We start from the raw sequence: 20,958 nt of genomic DNA, 5'->3' as shown, positions 1-20,958 counted from the left end.
CCGAGGGAGGGAGAAGGGGGAGTTTGGGTTCAGAGAGTAGGAAAAAGGAGAAAAGATTCAGATTCAGACAACTTTATATTTACCCCAGAAGGGCAATTCCGTTTTACAATATACCCAGACCATACACAAACTCATAGACAAGTAGCAATCATCGGTATGTCAGAGACAACAGACAGATCAGTACATGGGCAAGCGATGCACACTGTCGCCCTCGCTTGGCCATGCATGCAGACTCACACGAGGACCAGGCGAAGGGTAAAAAGTCATATAAGTTCAAATAAATAAATAAATGACGCATCCTAGGATGCATTGCACGTTACATTCCCCCACTACAGTCAGTGAACGTACAGGCCCACAAGCCGTGTGGAACACAGACAAGGTCTAAACCAACTATTGTGGTCTAAAACAATAAGAGCATTTATTTTAAATGACTACTCTCAGCATTTAACAGCCGGATAGCAGGAGGAATGAAGGACCTAGAAGAGCGATTCGTTTACCTAGGGGGCGCTTTATAGCGCCGGCCTGAGGGCATTACAGTGACTCCACTGGACAGGACGTGGGTCAGATCAGACTGGCTAACAATTCCGCTTGCTTTCTGGGCCACATGTTTCTCCCAGAGGGAGCACAGGTCTCTCTGCTGGACTCCCATTATCCTGAACCATACTGTTTAGTCTGTCCCTGTCCTTCACAGTCGACCCGTTAAACCGACACAGAGGAAACAGTTAAGACTTTCAATAGAAGACTGGTAGAGAATACAGTTTTTATTTGGGTCTTTCTCAAAAGGACCTCCTCAAGAGTGACGACGCCAGCTTGTGTTGCTTGGAGCACGTCAGATCGATTTGATTTCTCATCAACGGGAACTGGGCGAAAATGGGACGGGACTTTATTATTTTCACTCCTTCCAGTACTTGTGTTTTTATCTTTTTAAGAATGTCAGGTCAGCTACTGACACTGTCATGACAGCACAGGACGTAGTACGTAGGTGGAAGGAAGAGCTGGTAGGGACGCTCACAGAAGAAGGGCCATTAAATAACGCTACGCTGGATAACATTAGCCGTTTTTTTTTAATGCAGCCTCAAAGCCCACTAAAATTTACGTCAGCAAATAAGCAAAGGTATTATAATGGCAAAACTGACAGCAACACAATCAGTCAAGAGCTCTTGGTGCAGTGAAAGGCATCCCTATGTGCAGACAGTAGGAGAGCTGAAAGGCAGGCGGATCACAAATCATGTTTAGATTTTAAAAGGAGTAATTTGCACTACAACAGACACCCTGCAAAAAAAAGCTTCAGTATTGCTGAAATAGTCTAAAATTACTAGTTATGCTAGATAAAATAGCAGTCTATGAATATACACAATGGATTGCACAGCCCTGGTATGAATGTAGACACTTCTCTCTCAGTATTTTCAACATGATCTCTGTATAGTATATATGCTGTAGGGATAACACACATAGTATATAATCTATACGTTGTGGGGACAATGCTCCATTATCAGCCATAATACTGAGCAGTGTGCTCGTCGCTGGCAGACAATCCGTGAATGTGAAAATCTAATTCCTGGTTCGCAAATAGACTACATTGTATGAAAAAATGTACTACACGTACTACTGTAAGAAAATACTACATACAGTGTTATAATGTTGTGTTGTTTGCATTTTCTTAACAATGCAGCCTATTGGTGAACCAGGAAGTAAGTTTTCACATTCACGGAATAGTTGCCAGTAGGGCTGTGCGACATGACCAAATTCTCATATCACGATATAGTATATCGTCATATCGCAAAGCCCTGGTTGCCAGTGACGTCACCAGTGAACACCATTTTGGAGGCGTTTCAGGGACATATAGAATACTGCTCAGTATTATGACTGCTAATGGAGCATTACCCCTAAAACATAGGTGATATATAGACAGAGGTAATGTCAAAAATCATGATTTAATCACTTCTCCCATATTCCTGGACAACTATCCACAGAGGCCCACTTCATATGCATAAAAGTGATGTACCATTAAAAAGAAAAAGAAGAAGAAAAAAGTGTCTCCACGCTGTATATCCATCTGCAGCTTACCGTGACGTGCTCAAAGTCCTGGCCCAGTTCTGGTGAACTGGCCACCACCTCCCTCTGGGCGATCCACTGCTCCAACTCATCCACCTCCCTGTTGAGCTGGTAGAGCCAGTACTGCTGCTCCAGACGGCTCTTCCTCTCCTCCACCAGGTCCTTCAGAGACACGTACAGACGGTCGATCTGCGACTGACGCTTGCTGATCTGCTCGCTGGGGTGGGGGGTTGAAAGAGAGCTCATGTTTGGGAGAGAAGGACTTGGGGGGGGGGGGGGGGGGGGTTATAGTACTCCAGTATGGAACTGGGGCCTCCTGTATCAATCGTTACTATGGGCAAATTTGTTCGTACACACCCATGGAATTTTTTAGATTGTCTGACAGTCAGTAGCAAAGCATGATGGTTATTTGTAATTCCTTCCTCCTAACATCTATTGTCTACCTCTTGCAACGAGGACTCACCCAGGCCTGCAAAGACATCAGTATTAGCCAATCGGTGTGTAAATTCAGGGGTTGTCCAGGCACTACACTGATCTCTGAGACAAACTTCAGGGCTAAAAAATCCCGTGGGTGTGTACGCACAAATTTGCCCATAGTAACGATTGATACATGAGGCCCCAGTGTGTTAGTGTGTGCTGTATGATTGTATACATATACATCTATTGGTAAGTGTGAATGTGTGTATGAATGTGTTATACGCCCGTGTGGTATCTGTGTGAAGTGGGAGCTCACCAGTCCGGATGTCCCATCTCCAGCAGCTGCCGACACTGCTGTGACAGCAGGCCGATGGTTTCGGCGTAGTCCTCGATGGCCTGCTCCAGCACCAGGTGCTTCTTCAGCAGCTGGAGCGTGCTTGGTTCATCCTGTCAGGGCCAGGTAAAAAGACTGAGACAAAACACACTCGGTCCCATCTGTGACCCCCTACAAGCACACTGCTTTCCTGTGTCTCCCCCACTCTTCCTCTGTTTCTTTTAGTCCTCCTCCACTCCAAATAGACACTTAGGATGAATGGATGACCCTGCTTAGTGTTCTCTATCGAAGAAAATGAGACACACACACACAAAACGTATGACCCTATACTTGTGGGGACCCCTCATCGACTAAATTCATTCCCTTGTCCTTAACCCTAACTTTAACCTAACCCTAATTCTAACCTTAACCCTAAACCCAAGTCCTCACCCTAAAATAGACCCCAGAAAGTTGAATCAGTTCATCTGGACACAGTGTTTGTTGAGAGAAACGTTTCATCACTCATCTAAGTGACCTCTTCAGTCTCACCCGACTGCAGGCATCCCCACCCTTATAAACAACACAGTGACTGCAGGTGTCCCCACCCTTATAAACAATACAGTGACTGCAGGTGTCCCCACCCTTACAAACAATACAGTGACTGCAGGTACCCCCACCCTTATAAACAATACAGTGACTGCAGGTATCCCCACCCTTATAAACAATACAGTGACATAACGACTGAAACCAACGATCAGTTTCATATGCAAATATGGGCGTGACCATTAACTAGAGTTTCAATGGCCATGTGTACTATTCACAGAGGATTTGGAAATAGTTGCGATCATAGCATTGTAAGAATATGACAGATGTACTCTTAGCCCCTCCCCGCCAGTTCAAGGATGGTCGTTCCCTCTTCACATAGATGGCCTCTTTGACTTCCCGTTCAAACCAGCGTTCCTCCCTATCAAGGATGGTCACATCCTCATCCCTGAAAGAGTGGCCACTGGCCTGTAGATGGTGAAGACTGTGGAGTCCTGATCTGACGTGTTAGCTCTCCTGTCTTGTGCCGTCCTCTTGGCCAGCGTCTGTTTGGTTTCCCTGATGTACAATCCTCCTGGCACTTAACAGCATACCCTACATTGCTCTGTTTGTGCCAGTGGACCTGATCCTTGGGGATGACCAACTTCTGGCGGAGTGTATTTTAGGGTTTGAAAGCAACTGAGGTGCGGTGTTTGGAAAATATGCGTCTCAGCTTTTCCGAACTCCCGCCGCATATGGAATCACCACTGGTGCTGAAGCAGCTGTTGTCCTTCTCCTGTCTTCGATTGGCTGGTGCACTGTTTGAAAGTCTTCCTGGCTTTGACAGTCGCCCAGTTAGGATAACCACACTTTAAAAAAAAACTATTTTCTTTGGATTTCCTCCCCTTTTGCATCCGGCCAATCACCCCACTCTTCCGAGCCGTCCCGGTCGCTGCTCCACCCCCTCTGCTGATCCGGGGAGGTCTGCAAACTACCACATGCCTCCTCCGATACAAGTGGCGTCGCCAGCCGCTTCTTTTCATCTGGCAGTGACGAGTTTCGCCAGGGGGACATAGCACGTGGGAGGATCACGCTATTCCCCCCAGTTCCCCCTCCTCAGCAGGCGCCCTGAACGACCAGAGGAGGTGCTTGTGCAGCGACCAGGACACATACCACATCCGGCTTCCCACATGCAGACACGGCCAATTGTGTCTGTAGGGACACCCGAACAAGGCGGAGGTAACATGGGGATTTGAACCAGCGATCCCCGTGTTGGTAGGCAATGGAATAGACCGCCACGCCACCTGGACGCCCCACACCCATATTTCTTAATGTGAAGTACAATGACTGAAGACACCGCTTCAGGAACAGACACACTTGGTCAGTGCTAAGGGTGGGGTCTTCCTGTAATTTTGTACTGACTAACTCCACTGCTTCATCAACAGGAACGCACGTGAAGAGAGATGTAACATCATAAGAGACCACTGTTTCATCCGCCTCCACAATGACGTCCACCCGTCCATCCATTATCCAAACCCTTATCTTGCCCTTAGGGTTGCAAGATGCTGGAGCCTATCCCAGCAGTTACTGGGTGGCAGGCGGGAGACACCCTGGACAGGCCGCCAGTGATGATGTCCATCATGATCCATAATGATGTCCTTCACCTTAGTCACTTAGATGAGTGACGAAACGTTTCTCCCACCAAACGTTGTGTGCAGATGAACTGATTCAACTTTCTGGGATGTCCTTACCTGGATTATTGAGCATGCATCAAGACCTAGAATAGACCCTTTCCCTCATGGGAACCCATAAAATGTCTCCATAAGGTACGTGGTGTCAGGTTTTTATATCCCAATAGGGAACAAAACCTGGTGTACACACACACACACACACACACGCTCACCTTGCCCATCTCCTCGTTCATCATGTGTAGCTCCTGCTCGCTGAGCCAGGCCTCCACCTCAGCCATGTCGAAGTAGTACTGCTGGGCCTGGTACATAGCGTCTAGGACCAGCTGCCTCCTCTCTGTCTCGGCCCAGAGCAGCGCCCACAGGTGGGCCAGCTGCTCCTGTCCAGCCCTGACATAGTCCGCCTCGGGGCTACGGATGGAGGCGATGATGCTGGCCCTCTCCAACACGTCCTCTATCCTGGCCCTGTGGCCCTGCAGCTCTCTCTGGAGGGTCTGCGGGACAGACCGTGCAGAGGGTTAGAGTTAGAGAGTTTGTCTGACTATGTAAGTAGAACAAAAAGTAAAAATCCCAGAAACAAAACCCTCCCTTTACAAATGTACTCCCAGCAATGTTAAGCGATGTTACTGTAAAGTATAGTCTATTTTTATATTCCTGTTTGAAGATATTTTATTAGTAAAAGAGCCGACAGTAGGCTGCTGTCTTTCAGTAAAGTAAATCCAATAAAACAGAAAAGTTAGCTGTTTTACATCACTACACTTACAAGTGTACATATGTCAATTAGCTGGTCATAAAAAATGAATAGTAAAAAGTTTAACTTTGCATAAAGTGAACAATCAATCACTTAAAAGCACTTTTTGTAATCAGCCTGTACAGATATGATCACGATAAGCGATTCCCACTGTATGTAAAAAGTAGAAAGGAGGGATGGATGAAGGGTTGCTTTTTCCCCTATTTAGTCTTTCTTTAAGACAGCGAGACAGACAGACAGAAAGACTGACCAAAAGATGGACATTGTAAATATAATGGGACTTTATGGTGATTTTAAAGCCTTCGGGGACTTGAGGTCTCATGTTGTCGGTCTTCAGACCCACTACAGTTTAATAACCCGCAACCATAAACTAAATCACTAGTCGGTCAATGACAGTTTTTACAGCGGTCCTCCTTTCCCACCTGGTTCTTCTTCATAAGCTGCTGGACCGCCTGCAGGCTGGAACCATGCTCCTGACTAGTAGCCATAGGGAGGCGCTCCTGGACCCACAACTGCAAAAAACAAAAACAAACCACAAGACAGTGTCAATGTTTAATTCCCTCATTCTATAAACCCACTTAAATCAGCCAAAAGATGGTGGGTGGTGTTGTCTCTGTGTGTGTGTGTGTGTGGGGGGGGGGGCTGACCTGAAGGCATTGGGGAATGATAATATACAAATCCCAGTTCCAATGAAGTTGGGACGTTGTGTAAAACGCGAATAAAAACAGAATACAATGATTTGCAAATCCTTTTCCACCTATATTCAATTGAATACACTACAAAGACAAGATATTTAATGTTCAAACTGATAAACTTTTTTTTTGTTGCAAATGTTCACTCATTTTGAATTTGATGCCTGCAACACGTTCCAAAGAAGCTGGGACAGGGGCTACAAAAGACTGGGAAAGCTGAGGAATGCTCAACAAACACCTGTCTGGAACATTCCACAGGTGAACAGGTTAACTGGAAACAGGCGAGTGTCCTGATTGGGTATAAAAGGAGCATCCCCGAAAGGCTCAATCGTTCACAAGCAAGGATGGGGCGAGGTTCACCACTTTGTGAACAACTGCGTGAGCAAATAGTCCAACAGTTTAAGAACAGCGTTTCTCAACGTACAGTTGCAAGGAATTTAGGGATTTCCTCATCTACAGTCCATAATATCATCACAAGATTCAGAGAATCCGGAGAAATCTCTGCACGTAAGCAGTAAGGCCGAAAACTAACATGTCAAGTTTTGACATGATTTATCTTGGTTTCATTTTTTTTTTTACATCACAAAAACCTGCCATTTTACCAGTGTTTCGCATCAGTGTGTGCATACGAGTGTGTCTGTGCGTATCATGCATCTATGTGCACCTTGTTGTATTTCTAAACGACATTTGATTCACTGGAAACAGCAGGAAGCCGTTTTATCAGAAAACACGGAAACACAAACATAGGACGGACTGGGCCTTGCTCTACTCACAATCTCGTCCTCCAGGTCCCGCCCCACTTGGTGCACTTCTTTCGAGGCCAGCAGGATGCGTCGCCTCTCCTTCAGGGGCTCGATCAGGCGCACCATCCTGGACTCTACAGCCACTTGTCGCTCGGCAACCGTTTCCTTAATCTGCGCCTGCTGGGGCATGGAGGCTGCCTGCACCTGGAGCTCCCCCACCTCCTTGTACCACTGCTCCATCTGGGACTCCATTGTCTGGGGGGAGGAGGTGCACAGCAGGGGGTAAGGGGGAGGGAGAGAGGAAGGAAGGATGAGAGGGTTAAGAGTCGAACTGAGCATGGGCAGACAGAGTGAGAGAGAGAGATATGGGGGGGGGGAGCATGGGAGGTACATTCAGGTCAAGGATGGAGTGAACGGTTGTGGCGGAAGAGAGAAAAAAAGATGGGATGACGAGGAAAAAGAAGGTAATGGGAGCGGCTTGTTGTTTTTGGCCAGACTTCAACACTGATGGAATCAAGAGGATTTTACATCAGCAGGCATGCGACTATTTCACATGAGGAGGAAGTTCAGAGCTGGAACTCGTCTATTTAAATTGTTCCCTTAATTTTAGCTGCTATTCTTTTAAATCTGGCTCTTATTTTTTTTTAAATTCTTATGTCCCTTTTTCTGTAGCTTTTTGTTGAGCTCTTTGTGAACTCTGTTTTGAAGTGGTGCTGTATGAAAATATCTATCTATCTATCTATCTATCTATCTATCTATCTATCTATCTATCTATCTATCTATCTAGCTATCTAGCTATCTATCTATCTATCTATCTATCTATCTATCTACGTATCTATCTATCTATCTACGTATCTATCTATCTATCTACGTATCTATCTATCTATCTATCTATCTATCTATCTATCTATCTATCTATCTATCTATCTATCCATCCATCTATCTATCTATTGTCCAGTCATCCATCTATCTGTATGTATGCACGTATCTACCTATGTATCAACCTAAACAGGATTCTTAATAATGAATAATAAAACTAATTTAAAACCGCCCCCCCAAAATATTAAAATATATTTTATCTTTATATATTTAGTTAATATAGCTAGAGAGGCAAGACTGAGATGTTTGGACATGTGTGGAGGCGAGATGCTGGGTATATTGGGGGAAGGATGCTGACGACGGAGTTGCCAAGGACAAGAAAAAGAGACACACTGGTGGTGGCTGAAGTGTTACCCCCTTCAATGTGAAGCGCTTTGGCTGTCTTGAAAAGCGCTGTATAAATGTAATTATTATTATTATTATCATTATCATTAAAGGCCAAAGAGGAGGTTTATGGATGTGGTGAGGGAGGACGTGCAGGTGGCTGGTGTGACAGGGGAAGATGCAGAGGACAGGAAGAGATGGAAAGGGATGATCCGCTGTGGCGCCCCCTAACGGGAGCAGCTGGACGTCGCAGCAGTAGTATATATCTAATTAATATATTTATTTATACCAATATATTAATATTTAATTAATATTAAATTATATAAAACATTGGTGGCACGGTGGCTCAGTGGTTAGCACGGTGGCCTCGCAGCAAAAAGGTCCTGGGTTCGAGCCCCGGGGTAGTCCAACCTTGGGGGTCGTCCCAGGTCATCCTGTGTGGGGTTTGCATGTTCTCCCCGTGTCTGCGTGGGTTTCCTCTCACAGTCCAAAGACATGTAGGTCAGGTGAATCGGCCATGCTAAATCGCCCCTAGGTATGTGGGGGGGGGGGGCGTGTGTGATGGCCTGGCAGTCTGTCCAGGGTGTCTCCCCACCTGCCACCCAATGGCTGCTGGGATAGGCTTTAGCATCCCCGCAACCCTGAGAGCAGGATAATGGATCGGATACTGGATGGATGGATAAAATATTCTAAAATAAAATGAAACAGGATCCTTCTTCTTCTTCTTCTTAATAATAGTAGTAGTAAGAGTGGCGGTAGTAGCTGCATTATTGTTGATATTATCATTATTCCAATTAATAGTGATGTGCTGTTGTGGTTATTATTATTTTGGTATTAACATTTATGTCACAGTTCCTAACAGGGCTTGTTTAACAGTTTCGTTACAGATACGCCGAGCAAACTGAACACAGCACATGGCAACACGTATGAAAAGCAACCGCCTCACAGCCAGCAGAGAGACATGAGGTGGGAGGCAGAATGAGGACAGATGCTCCCCTCTGGATTGACATGTTCTTCCACATTCATCTACTCTGGAAAAAAAAAATCCACTGACTGCCTTAAAAAGCTTTTCGACAGCCACAAAATCCCCCGTCCCGTTTCTTTATGGTCAGTTCAGTTTCTTGCTGCTTGCTAATTCTCTCCATCAGCAGTCCAGAGCTTAACACAACACCGGTAGGGAGACTGAACTGAGACAGAAAGATGTACCACTGAGGGCACACTAACGCACTCCTGCAGGACTCCCAAAAGGAAAAAAAAAAGAAACCATCTGGAAACGCTTTATAATGGGCAGCTGTAAAGTGATTAACAAACGAGTGATAGGGCACGTATAAGCGCTTACAACACACTTCTTAAATTTAACAGATGGCTTGAAATCTTAGTAACTGCCTTATCAATATCCATCCATTATACAAGCTGCTTATCCCAACTGGGGTCATGGGATGCTGGAGCCTATCCCAGCAGTCACTGGGCCGCCAGGCCATCACAGGGCCGACACATTCACACCTAGGGACAATTTAGTGCGGCTGATTCACCTGACCTACATGTCTTTGGACTGTGGGAGGAAACCGGAGCACCCGGAGGAAACTCACGCAGACACGGGGAGAACATGCAAACCCCACACAGAGGATGACCTGGGACGACCCCCAAGGTTGGACTACCCCGGGGCTCGAACCGGGGACCTTCTTGCTGTGAGGCGACTGCGCTAACCAGTGTGCCACCGAACCACCCCTGAAGGGCCCGAGCTGGATTCAAACCCAGGCCACTGTGGTAAGGACTCAGCCTTATGTGGTACACGCTTTGGAATATTGTATCTAGTGTCTTCTTCCTGTTTTTACACAACTTAACCTCTTCCTAATAGCACTTATCAAACTACACTGTCTAGACTCCCCATTCAAACCAGCACTCCTCCCTATCAAGGATGATCACATCCTCTTCCCTGAAAGAGTGGTCACTGGCCTGTAGGGGAGTGTAGACTGTGGAGTCCTGGCCTGTAGATGGTGTAGACTGTGGAGTCCTGGCCTGTAGATGGTGTAGACTGTGGAGTCCTGGCCTGTAGATGGTGTAGACTGTGGAGTCCTGGCCTTGAGATGTTAGCTCCTCTGTGCTGTGTCATCCTCTTGGTTTAGTTTCCCTGATTTATAAGTCACGCCAAGGATGAGGATGTGCACATCCTTGATAGGGAGGAACGCTGGTTTGAACAGGGAGTCAAAGAGGCCATCTATGTAAAGAGGAAATGACCATCCCTGAACTGAGGGGGGCTAAGAGTACATCTGCCACCATCTTACAATGCTGCGATCGCAACTATTCCCCAATCCTCTGTGAGTAGTACACATGACCACTGTAACTCTAGTTAATGGTCACGCCCATATTTACATATGAAACAAGCATGTTATCAGAGTTTATAATCCCCCTTGTTTATTAATGACGATTTACTCATTATAAAGCATGACCGTCGTGGTTGTTGTTGTCGTTTTCCGTCTGCATGTGGCAATATTAGCAGTGTTGAGTCAGACATGTTTGGCTGTCAATGCTGTCGACACAGTGCAACATGATAATTAATGCTAACAGCTAGCCAACGCTAACAGGCGCTGAAAGAGCCTAGAAGAAAAGCGTGCCAGTAAGCTGTACTGTGCATGCACTTAATAGGAAATTAATTTAGCTGTCAGTTATAATTAAAATTAATTTTGTCTCACATATAGACACAAACAGGGCAAAATGATGTCATACCAGGCCTTCCATCAAATATGTGTTGTCAGTAATGGCAACTCTCTGTCTGCTCGTCTGCAGAGCTCTCATAAAAGATGACTACGATGCGAGTTTTTCAGAACGGTATACAACAGGGCTGGCCATAAACAGTACTTTCAGTCCATCGGTAGACAGGGAAGCTCAGATGAAGAGGAGTAAACGGGGAAGGACGGGAGAAAAGAAAGGAAAGGGGAAATTAAAACGGTTGAAGAGACAACAGTGGACAGACATGAGAGACGCGTAGTGAAGTGTAAGTTACTGTACCCCTTTGCCAGGATGGATGCTGGGAGATGGAGTTTTTGGATTGGTGCTAGGATGATGTGGTAAAGCAGTGTGCTAATGGTGGCCTGCAAAAGGAAGCGCAAGCATCATGCTGTGGGAGATGAGAATGAGAGATGTCTGGTGAAACGATGCAATAATGAAAGCAGCGGGACTCCCAGCTTGGCCCCCGGCTCTCCGCTGGCTGAGGAAAACGGTTTCATTCCAAAAGCTGATTTACGCAATTTCAATAGTGTGCCGCCTTCCGTAATACAATACACACTGTGATGAAATCAAAGCCCATAATCGATTTGAAATGAATTATTTTCATTAAAACTCATCAACTGGGCGTCTGGGTGGCGTGGCGGTCAATACCGTTGCCTACCAACACAGGGATCTCTGGTTCGAATCCCCGTGTTGCCTCTGGCTTGGCCGGGCATCCCTACAGACACAATTGGCCATGTCTGCGGGTGGGAAGCCGGATGCGGGTATGTCTTCTGGTCGCTGCACTAGCGCCTCCTCTGGTCAGTTGGGGCGCCTGTTCAGGGGGGAGGGGGAACTGGGGGGAATAGCGTGCTCCTCCCACGCGCTACGTCCCCCTGGTGAAACTCCTCACTGTCAGGTGAAAAGAAGCGGCTGGCGACTCCACATGTATCGGAGGAGGCACGTGGTAGTCTGCAGCCATCTCCGGATCGGCAGAGGGGGTGGAGCAGTGAGCGGGCCGGCTCGGAAGAGTGGGGTAATTGGCCGGATATGGGCGCCCGGGTAGCGTAGCGGTCTATTCCCTCGCTTACCAACACGGGGGTCGGCGGTTCAAATCTCAGTGTTACCTCCGGCTGGGCCGGGCGTCCCTACAGACACAATTGGCCGTGTCTGCAGGCGGGAAGTCAGATGTGGGTATTTGTCCTGGTCGCTGCACTAGCGCCTCCTCTGGTCAGTCAGGGTGCCCCCCCGGATCGGCAGAGAGGGGGTGGAGCGGCAACCGGGATGGCTCAAAAAGAGCGGGGTAATTAGCCAGATTCAATTGGGGAGCAAAATTGGAAAAAAGAAAAGAAAATAAATAATTGGCCGGATACAATTGGGGGAAAAAAAGGGGGGGGGAAACCTCCATCAATTTATATTCTTTTAGGCCGCTCTGATGGCTGAGCGGAATAAACTGCTGTTCTTGCTTTCCGCTCGTCATGTGGTTGGGAGGTTCGTATCCCAGACTTGCCGTAACCGGTCACGGCCAGAGCGTCCACGGGGTAAGGCCTTCATTAGGCCACCCTTAACCGAGGGATAGTGGGTGTAGATCGGTGTAGTGTTCAGGAACTCGTCGTTCTCCAGCGACCCCTCTGGCCCACCCGGGCGCCTGCAGCCAAGCAACTGAAAGCATTCTCCCTACGCCTCCTTCGCGGCCTGAAGGTGATGCAACCCATGAGAGGCTTCAGCGTGTAAAACAGCGAGAGCAGACGACACGAGTTTGAAGGAAGCTGGTGTTACGACTATGTCCTTCCTGTGGAAACGAGAGCCAGGGGAGTTATTCCACAAGAGCTCCGGCCATATGCCATTGGGTTAATTGGGTGGGATAAGGGGAAAAACTAGAAATAAATTTATATTATAAAAGGAAACAATCACATTTTTCAACATTATCTCTCTCTCGATATACATAATTTACATATATATATACACATACATATACACCTATACATATATACACACACACACACACACACACTGACACTCACATATACAAACATACACAATATAAATACCAACTGTAGTGTTTAAAGACATATAGAGCATTTTGGAATAAAACCGTTCAGTTAAAGCTTAAAGGCAATGGCAGTAGTGCAGAATGGCTGACCGTGTTCTGAAAAAAACCAACACAAAAACCACTTACACAAATAAAACAATTCAATTATGAAAACAGAACTGCATGCCTGGCACACACCGCACTTCTCTCCAGATGAACGAAACGCTGAAAGCGAAGTGCGTCAAACAAATGGGAAATGTGGCTGGCGATGCTCGAACACGACGCTGTGGCTCAAGCGTTAATGTCTTGGGGTACTGACAAACTGACAAGAGACCAGGACGTCTACGGGTACTGACAAACTGACATGAGACCAGGACGTCTTGGGGTACTGACAAACTAACAAGAGACCAGGACATCTTGGGGTACTGACAAACTGACAAAAGACCAGGATGTCTTGGGGTACTGACAAACTGACAAAAGACCAGGATGTCTTGGGGTACTGACAAACTGACATGAGACCAGGACGTCTTGAGATACTGACAAACTGACAAGAGACCAGGACGTCTAGGGGTACTGACAAACTGACAAGAGACCAGGACGTCTAGGGGTACTGACAAACTGACATGAGACCAGGACGTCTTGGGGTACTGACAAACTGACAAGAGACCAGGATGTCTTGGGGTACTGACAAACTGACATGAGACCAGGATGTCTTGGGGTACTGACAAACTGACATGAGACCAGGACGTCTTGAGATACTGACAAACTGACAAAAGACCAGGACGTCTAGGGGTACTGACAAACTGACAAGAGACCAGGATGTCTTGGGGTACTGACAAACTGACATGAGACCAGGACGTCTTGGGGTACTGACAAACTGACATGAGACCAGGACGTCTTGAGATACTGACAAACTGACACGAGACCAGGGCATCTTGGGATACTGACAAACTGACATGAGACCAGGGCATCTTGGGGTACTGACAAACTGACATGAGACCAGGACATCCAGGGGTACTGACAAACTGACATGAAAGGCCTTTATGCTTCAGCCAAATGTCATGGAAAGAATTACTTGGGAAATGTGACGTATCAGTAGATCATCTCGTTCCATCTGGATCTAAAGCAAATTTTGTTTTTTTTAATTCTTCCCCTTTTTCTCCCCAACTGACTGTACTTGGCCAACTACCCTATTTTGTGAGCTGTCCCGGTCTCTGCTCCATCCCCTCTGCTGATCCGGGGAGGGCTGCAGACTACCACATGTCTCTCCCATACATGTGGAGTCGCCAGCCGCTTCTTTTCACCTGACAGTGAGGAGTTTCACCAGGGGGAGGTAGCACGTGGGAGGATCGCGCTATTCCTCCCAGTCCCCCCCCCCCCTAAACAGACTCCCTGACCAACCAGAGGAGGCGCTAGTGCAGCGACCAAGACACATACCCACATCCGGCTTCCCACCCGCAGACACAGCCAACTGTGTCTGTAGGGACACCCGACCAAGCCGGAGGCAACACGGGGATTTGAACCGGCGATCCCTGTGTTGGTAGACTGCTAAGCTACCCAGATGCCCCCAAAGTGAATTTTTAACAAGCTTTCCAGAACTGACGGCTGAGCTAGAAGGGTTTTACAGGGGAGCTCTATGGTTTTAATGTGTTTCCTCATCGAGGCCGAACGGTTCTGAACGCGGGAAAAACCCAATGACACTTCTAGCAGTGCACAATTTGGTGTGGCATGGCTCCAAACTGGGCCCATTTCTGGGTTTTCGTCAACGTTTGATAACTGTGCTGAATGCAGCCAAACCCTGCCAGTGGGCGGGGCTTAATGATTTCAGTATTTAATGACTGGTTTTACAGTCTCGTCACATATGGTGACGCCACATCTGTTATGGCGCTGATATCCTACAGGGTTATTACTACATCCTGCCCCGATCCTACAGCGTTGTTATCACATCCTGCCCTGATCCTACAGTGCAGGCCCAAATCACGACAAGCAGCTGTCTTTTTCAATCCAAAAACCGAATAAAAATGTATGAATCTGTGTCATGGTCATTGGGGAATGCAGCAACACTGGCGTTGACTGACCAGATGTCAACAACGCCAGTGTCCCATGTGCATTACGTGAACACACACTATTGCATGGCGTCATTTGTTTTTTTTGTGGAACTTCTTGGTCCTGAAGCTCCAACGCTGATGAAAATACAAACGATAACCATGCACACTGCTGCTTGCTGGCACGGCGTGGTGACTAGCAGCCATACTGCAGCCTCAGCACCATGATGGAGAAAAGACTATATGGAAGCAAAGCCGGCCGGTCAGGAATGAAAATGCTGCGTGAAAACGTTGCATATGTGCTTGCTCTATCTAGCCTGCATGAGTAACAGTTATAAAACACACAGGAGCCCTTAACTTCATATTTCATTCATTCATTCATTCACAACTGGATATTTGCTTCTGGCTTTGCACCGGATGCCCAACAAAATGCATTTTCACGCACACTCAACGGCAAAGCCTCTCATGCAGAGTCAAAATAACTAGTCATGTTTATGACAGCAGGGGCACCTGTAGCTTCTTCAGCTGCTTGTTGATGGACGTCAGGTCCTGTCCCTGGTCCACGAAGGCCAGCTGCCCAACCAGCTGGTCCAGCCTCTGGTCCAGGCTGGCGTAACTCTGGACCAGCAGATCGGCCTTGTTGGCCTCAAAGAGCTGGCGGGCCTTGGCCTGCGTGGTGCTCTCCAGGTCCTGCCAGCACTCCCGGATCTCCCCGAGTTTCTTCCGCACCACCGGGCTCAGCTCCGGCTTCTCCTGGATAAGCTGCTGGCCCTCCTGGATGGGGGGGGGGGATGCAAAAAAGAGCCAAATTAGTAAAAATATTTATAATAATCATGATGGTGTTTACTAATAATGATGACTAACAACAAGAATAATACTACTTCTATTTTTATTATTATTCTACTACTACTCTTCTACTAACAATAATCATAGTAACAATAATAATAATAATGATAAGAGTAATAATAGTAAGCAGTTATCATTACTAATATGATTACTAATCATATTCCTTATCATATATCAGCAAAAATAATAAACATTAGAGGTTGGTGATTATAATTATCCTTAGTAATACTAATACTAGTAATCAGAATCAGATTCTGATTATTATTCTAGTACTACTCTACTACTAACAATAATTATAGTAATAATAGTTATAATAATAATAATAATAGTAAGTGGTTATCATTGCTAATATGATTACTAATCATATTACTTATATATCAGAAAATTAATCATCCTTAGAAGTTGGTGATTATAATTAACTTTAGTAATACTAATACTAGTAATTATGACCACAGTAATAGCAACAATGACTTAAGCAATATTTTATATATATATATAAAATCCAGTGAGTCAAGTAAATTCTTTATGAGACAGTACAGGCCTGTTTCATGGCATAAGTAATGATCAGCTGTCAATAAAGCTCCTCTGGAAAGGACATACCATTTACTGCATCGTCATGCACATCACGTGCACAACGTCCAATGGGGAAGGGAAAGGTGCGACATTCAAAATTTTACTTTTTTTATTTAGTTTTTTTTTATTGTCCCTTGCATTCTGTTATTACCTTCCAAATGTCTGACATGTAAGGGAAGGCCTGATGTTAATGTTGGACAATAACCTATTTGTCTTTTGATATCTCTCTTGCTGGATGAGAACTCATTTGTTTCTTTGTTGTTGGAAATAATTTCAAAATATTAATAAAGATATTGCTGAAAAAAATAGAAAAGGGGGTTAAATTCTTGTAAGCTAAATCACAAGCTGAAGAGCCAGCCAAGTCTTGAAATATATCATGTTTTCATCTTTCAATTTCAACCCAACTGCTGTTCCTCAGCTGAAGCAAAACTCGGTCTCATGGCAGAGCAACGTTCTGGCCGACACGATCAGACGCCGGAGCGCCGGATTAGGAAGTGCTGCCGCTGGTGTTTGTGTGCACGTTTGCATGAGTGTGTGAAGAGATTAAAGCTCTCCATATTCCAACACTCGCTCCTTTCCCCACCCCCTCTCTCTTTCTTCACCCCTCTTTTTCTTTCCGTATCTCTCCCCCCTTCTGTACACTGTCCCATTCTGCCTCCCCAACCCCTCCCATTCCTCACATACACCTCCTCCCTCCTATGTTGCTGCCCCTCCCCCACAGAAACCGACCCCTATCCAATTGTAATTCAGCCTCTGTCAGATGCCGTGTGTGTGTGTGTGTGTGTGTGTGTGTGTGTGTGTGTGTGTGTGTGTGTGTGTGTGTGTGTGTACACGTTGGAGAGTGTCGTATGGGCAAGAGCGAGAGAACAAAGAGACAGCATCTCTGTATGTTTGTTTGTGTGGGACCCTATTTGAGTGAAAGTGCAACAAAAAAAGAAAGCGTATGCATGCATGTGCATGGAGAGACTGTGTGAGTGTGTGTGTGTGTGTCTGTGTCTTTGTGCAAATAAAACAAATTTCAATATTTTTGAGATCTTGCATAGATCGAACAGAATGAACAGTTTTGGACCCAAAACCGACCCCTGGGGTACACCACAAGTAATAGCCATGCATAACGATTTACGTTCACCTATCTTTACAAACTACTGCCTGTTACTTGCATGATAATCCTAATTTGATGATCTGCCAATTAATTATTTTGCTCATTTAATAAAACATGGAATAGCTGATTCGAACAATAACTGTATTGACACAGTAGATGTGAATTGATGGATTACACATTTAGCTATTAGCTAAAATGTTGTAAATACATCAGAGCTATTTGGAGGAAGCTAATGCTGCGTTCCAGAAAACTCGGCAATCGAGATTACTAGAAAAAGCCCAATGGAACACCGCTCAAGGTCAGGGCAAATCCATCTACCCAGACTGCATGGAGAAGCAGTTGTCTGATGTCACACAACAATGGCAGCACCCATGGAGGTGCACAGTGTTAATGGTAAACCATCAACTAAGGTGATGTAAGTATATCTGCCTGTATTTAATTACAATAATAAATATAGTAAAACCTGTTCTGCATGTAAATTGATGTCAAAATATGTAGACAGTGTCATTAAGTAGCTGGATATGGTAAACAATCTCTGAAAGTTACCTCTGTACAAATGTTACTCCTGTATATGCAAGGAGGCCGCACTGCTGAAAATTCAATTGCTTATACTCTTGCCAGTAAAAAAACCAGTTTGTGACGCTCAGCCATGTTTTTGGTTTACGCTTGGCATCATGCACCTGGAACACTTGGAGGACGGAAACTGGAAATTCCAACTGGGAAATTCAGGCCTCGGACTTTGAATGGAACGCCGCATAAAAAAACATACAGAGGGACACGCCTACGAGCTGTTAACACTGGCAACTTAGCGACATGTCACCTTGTTTCGGAACACAGCTTGAGGTCTGCGTACATCCAGTTTCTCTCTCTCTAAACGCTCTTTCCAGTCATCCTTCACTACCATGTTTAAAACCTCACCACACACACACACAAACACAAAATAACAGCATGTAGATGTAGTACAAAACCATTAATTATACAAACCCCAATTCCAATCAAGTTGGGACGTTGTGTAAAACGTAAATAAAAACAGAATACAATGATTTGCAAATCCTTTTCAATCTATATTCAGTTGAATACACTACAAAGACAAGATATTTAATGTTCAAAGTGATAAACTTTATTGTTTTGTTGCAAATATTCACTCATTTTGAATTCGATGCCTTCAACACGTTCCAAAGAAGCTGGGACAGGGGCATGTTCACCACTGTGTTACACCACCTTTCCTTTTAACAACGCTCAATAAGCGTTTGGGAACTGAGGACACTAATTGTTGAAGCTTTGTAGGTGGAATTCTTTCCCATTCTTGCTTGATGTACGACTTCAGTTGCTCAACAGTCCAGGGTCTCCGTTGTCGTATTTTGCGCTTCATAATGCGCCACACATTTTCAATGGGAGACAGGTCTGGACTGCAGGCAGGCCAGTCCAGTACCCGCACTCTTTTACTACGAAGCCCCGCTGTTGTACCATGTGCAGAATGTGGCTTGGCATTGTCTTGCTGAAATAAGCAGGGACGTCCCTGGAAAAGCCGTCGCTTGGATGGCAGCATATGTTGCTCCAAAACCTGTATGTACCTTTCAGCATTAATGGTGCCTTCACAGATGTGCAAGTTACCCATGATGCCATGGGCACTAACACCCCCCATACCATCACACATGCTGGCTTTTGAACTTTGCTCTGATAACAATCTGGATGGTCCTTTTCCTCTTTAGCCCGGAGGACACGACGTCCATGATTTCCAAAAACAATGTGAAATGTGGACTCGTGAGACCACAGCACACTTGTCCACTTTGCATCAGTCCATCTCAGATGAGCTCGGGCCAGAGAAGCCGGCGGCGTTTCTGGGTGGTGTTGATATCTGGCTTTGGCTTTGCATGGTAGAGTTTTAACTTGCACTTGTAGATGTAGCGACCAACTGTGTTAACTGACGATGGTTTTCCCAAGTGCTCCTGAGCCCACGTGGTCATATCCTTTACACAATGATGTCGGTTTTTAATGCAGTGCCGCCTGAGGGATCGAAGGTCACGGGCATTCAGTGTTGGTTTTGGGCCTTGCCACTTACGTGCAGAGATTTCTCCGGATTCTCTGAATCTTGTGATGATATTATGGACTGTAGATGATGAAATCCCTAAATTCCTTGCAGTTGTACGTTCAGAAACGTTGTTCTTAAACTGTTGGACTATTTGCTCACGCAATTGTTCACAAAGTGGTGAACCTCACCCCATCCTTGCTTGTGAACGACTGAGCCTTTTGGGGTTGCGCCTTTTATACCCAATCATGACACTCCCCTGTTTCCAATTCACCTGTTCACCTGTGGAATGTTCCAGACAGGTGTTTTTCGAGCATTCCTCAACTTTCCCAGTCTTTTGTAGCCCCTGTCCCAGCTTCTTTCGTAGCCCCCGTCCCAGCTTCTTTGGAACGTGTTGCAGGCATCAAATTCAAAATGAGTGAATATTTGCAACAAAAAAAACAATAAAGTTGATCAGTTTGAACATTAAATATCTTGTCTTTGTAGTGTATTCAATTGAATGTAGGTGGAAAAGGATTTGCAAATCATTGTATTCTGTTTTTATTCACGTTTTACACAACGTCCCAACTTCATTGGAATTGGGGTTTGTGTGTAAAAAAAGAAAGACACAAAAATGCTGCATGCTGTACAGTAGCCTACACTATGCTGTTAAGTGTCCAGTAAGGCTTCCTTCCTTGTCGGCAGGTTACATTAGTTTTCATTATGCTGTAACATTTCCTGTTTCTGGTTTGCAGCTAACGCCCACAAGTACGACGCTGGATGGATGAGTGAGTGAGTGAGTGAGTGACTGAAACCCACCGTCCTCTCTGGCGAGTGGGAGGGCTGTGTGGGCTTGTTGTAGCTTCACCTGTGGGTATAGACTCGATACTCTGAGATATTCGACAGTTCAGAGAGGACAAAATATTCCACTGGTGGAAGATTCAGAATCTTCAGAGATGGTACTGAGAAACTGCCTCTGCCAACCCGGGTGCTGAAATAACACCTTTATTGTTGAAATATAGAACAAAATCTGCCAAACGCAACCAGGATGCTTACTTTCTGAAAATTAAAGGCACATCAAACGTTCTGACTTAATCATAGCAAAAAAATGACCACCATGTACCAGCGTGGTTGGAAATAGTTGTCCCCCCTCCCTTCACGTTCTCGGCTATTATTTCGTTTGGTTGGAATGTTGATTATTACAGTATAGAGTTATTTTATTAATTACCCAGAGAGTTGAAGACGGTAAGATTTTCGTTGGG

The 20,958-nt window shown here is 45.6% G+C and overlaps 1 protein-coding gene across 2 annotated transcripts in view; it reads right to left on the bottom strand.

Moving 5' to 3' along the window:
- Positions 1 to 20,958, bottom strand: part of LOC130115453 (spectrin beta chain, non-erythrocytic 4-like) — a 161,919-nt gene that overhangs the window by 28,946 nt on the left and 112,015 nt on the right. For both annotated transcript variants that reach the window (XM_056283117.1, XM_056283118.1), the window contains exons 25-30: positions 15,678 to 15,941; positions 7,212 to 7,436; positions 6,169 to 6,258; positions 5,211 to 5,489; positions 2,789 to 2,919; positions 2,068 to 2,272 (exon numbers count right to left, since the gene is read on the bottom strand). In XM_056283117.1, the coding sequence (XP_056139092.1) occupies positions 2,068 to 2,272; positions 2,789 to 2,919; positions 5,211 to 5,489; positions 6,169 to 6,258; positions 7,212 to 7,436; positions 15,678 to 15,941 (1,194 nt within the window). The remainder of the gene's footprint in view (positions 1 to 2,067; positions 2,273 to 2,788; positions 2,920 to 5,210; positions 5,490 to 6,168; positions 6,259 to 7,211; positions 7,437 to 15,677; positions 15,942 to 20,958) is intronic.

Source organism: Lampris incognitus, chromosome 7 (genome assembly GCF_029633865.1).
Source record: "Lampris incognitus isolate fLamInc1 chromosome 7, fLamInc1.hap2, whole genome shotgun sequence".
In the NCBI taxonomy this organism is placed as follows: Eukaryota; Metazoa; Chordata; class Actinopteri; order Lampriformes; family Lampridae; genus Lampris; species Lampris incognitus.
The sequence above is the reverse complement of the archived record's forward strand: the minus strand, read 5'-3'. Positions and strand labels throughout refer to the sequence as shown.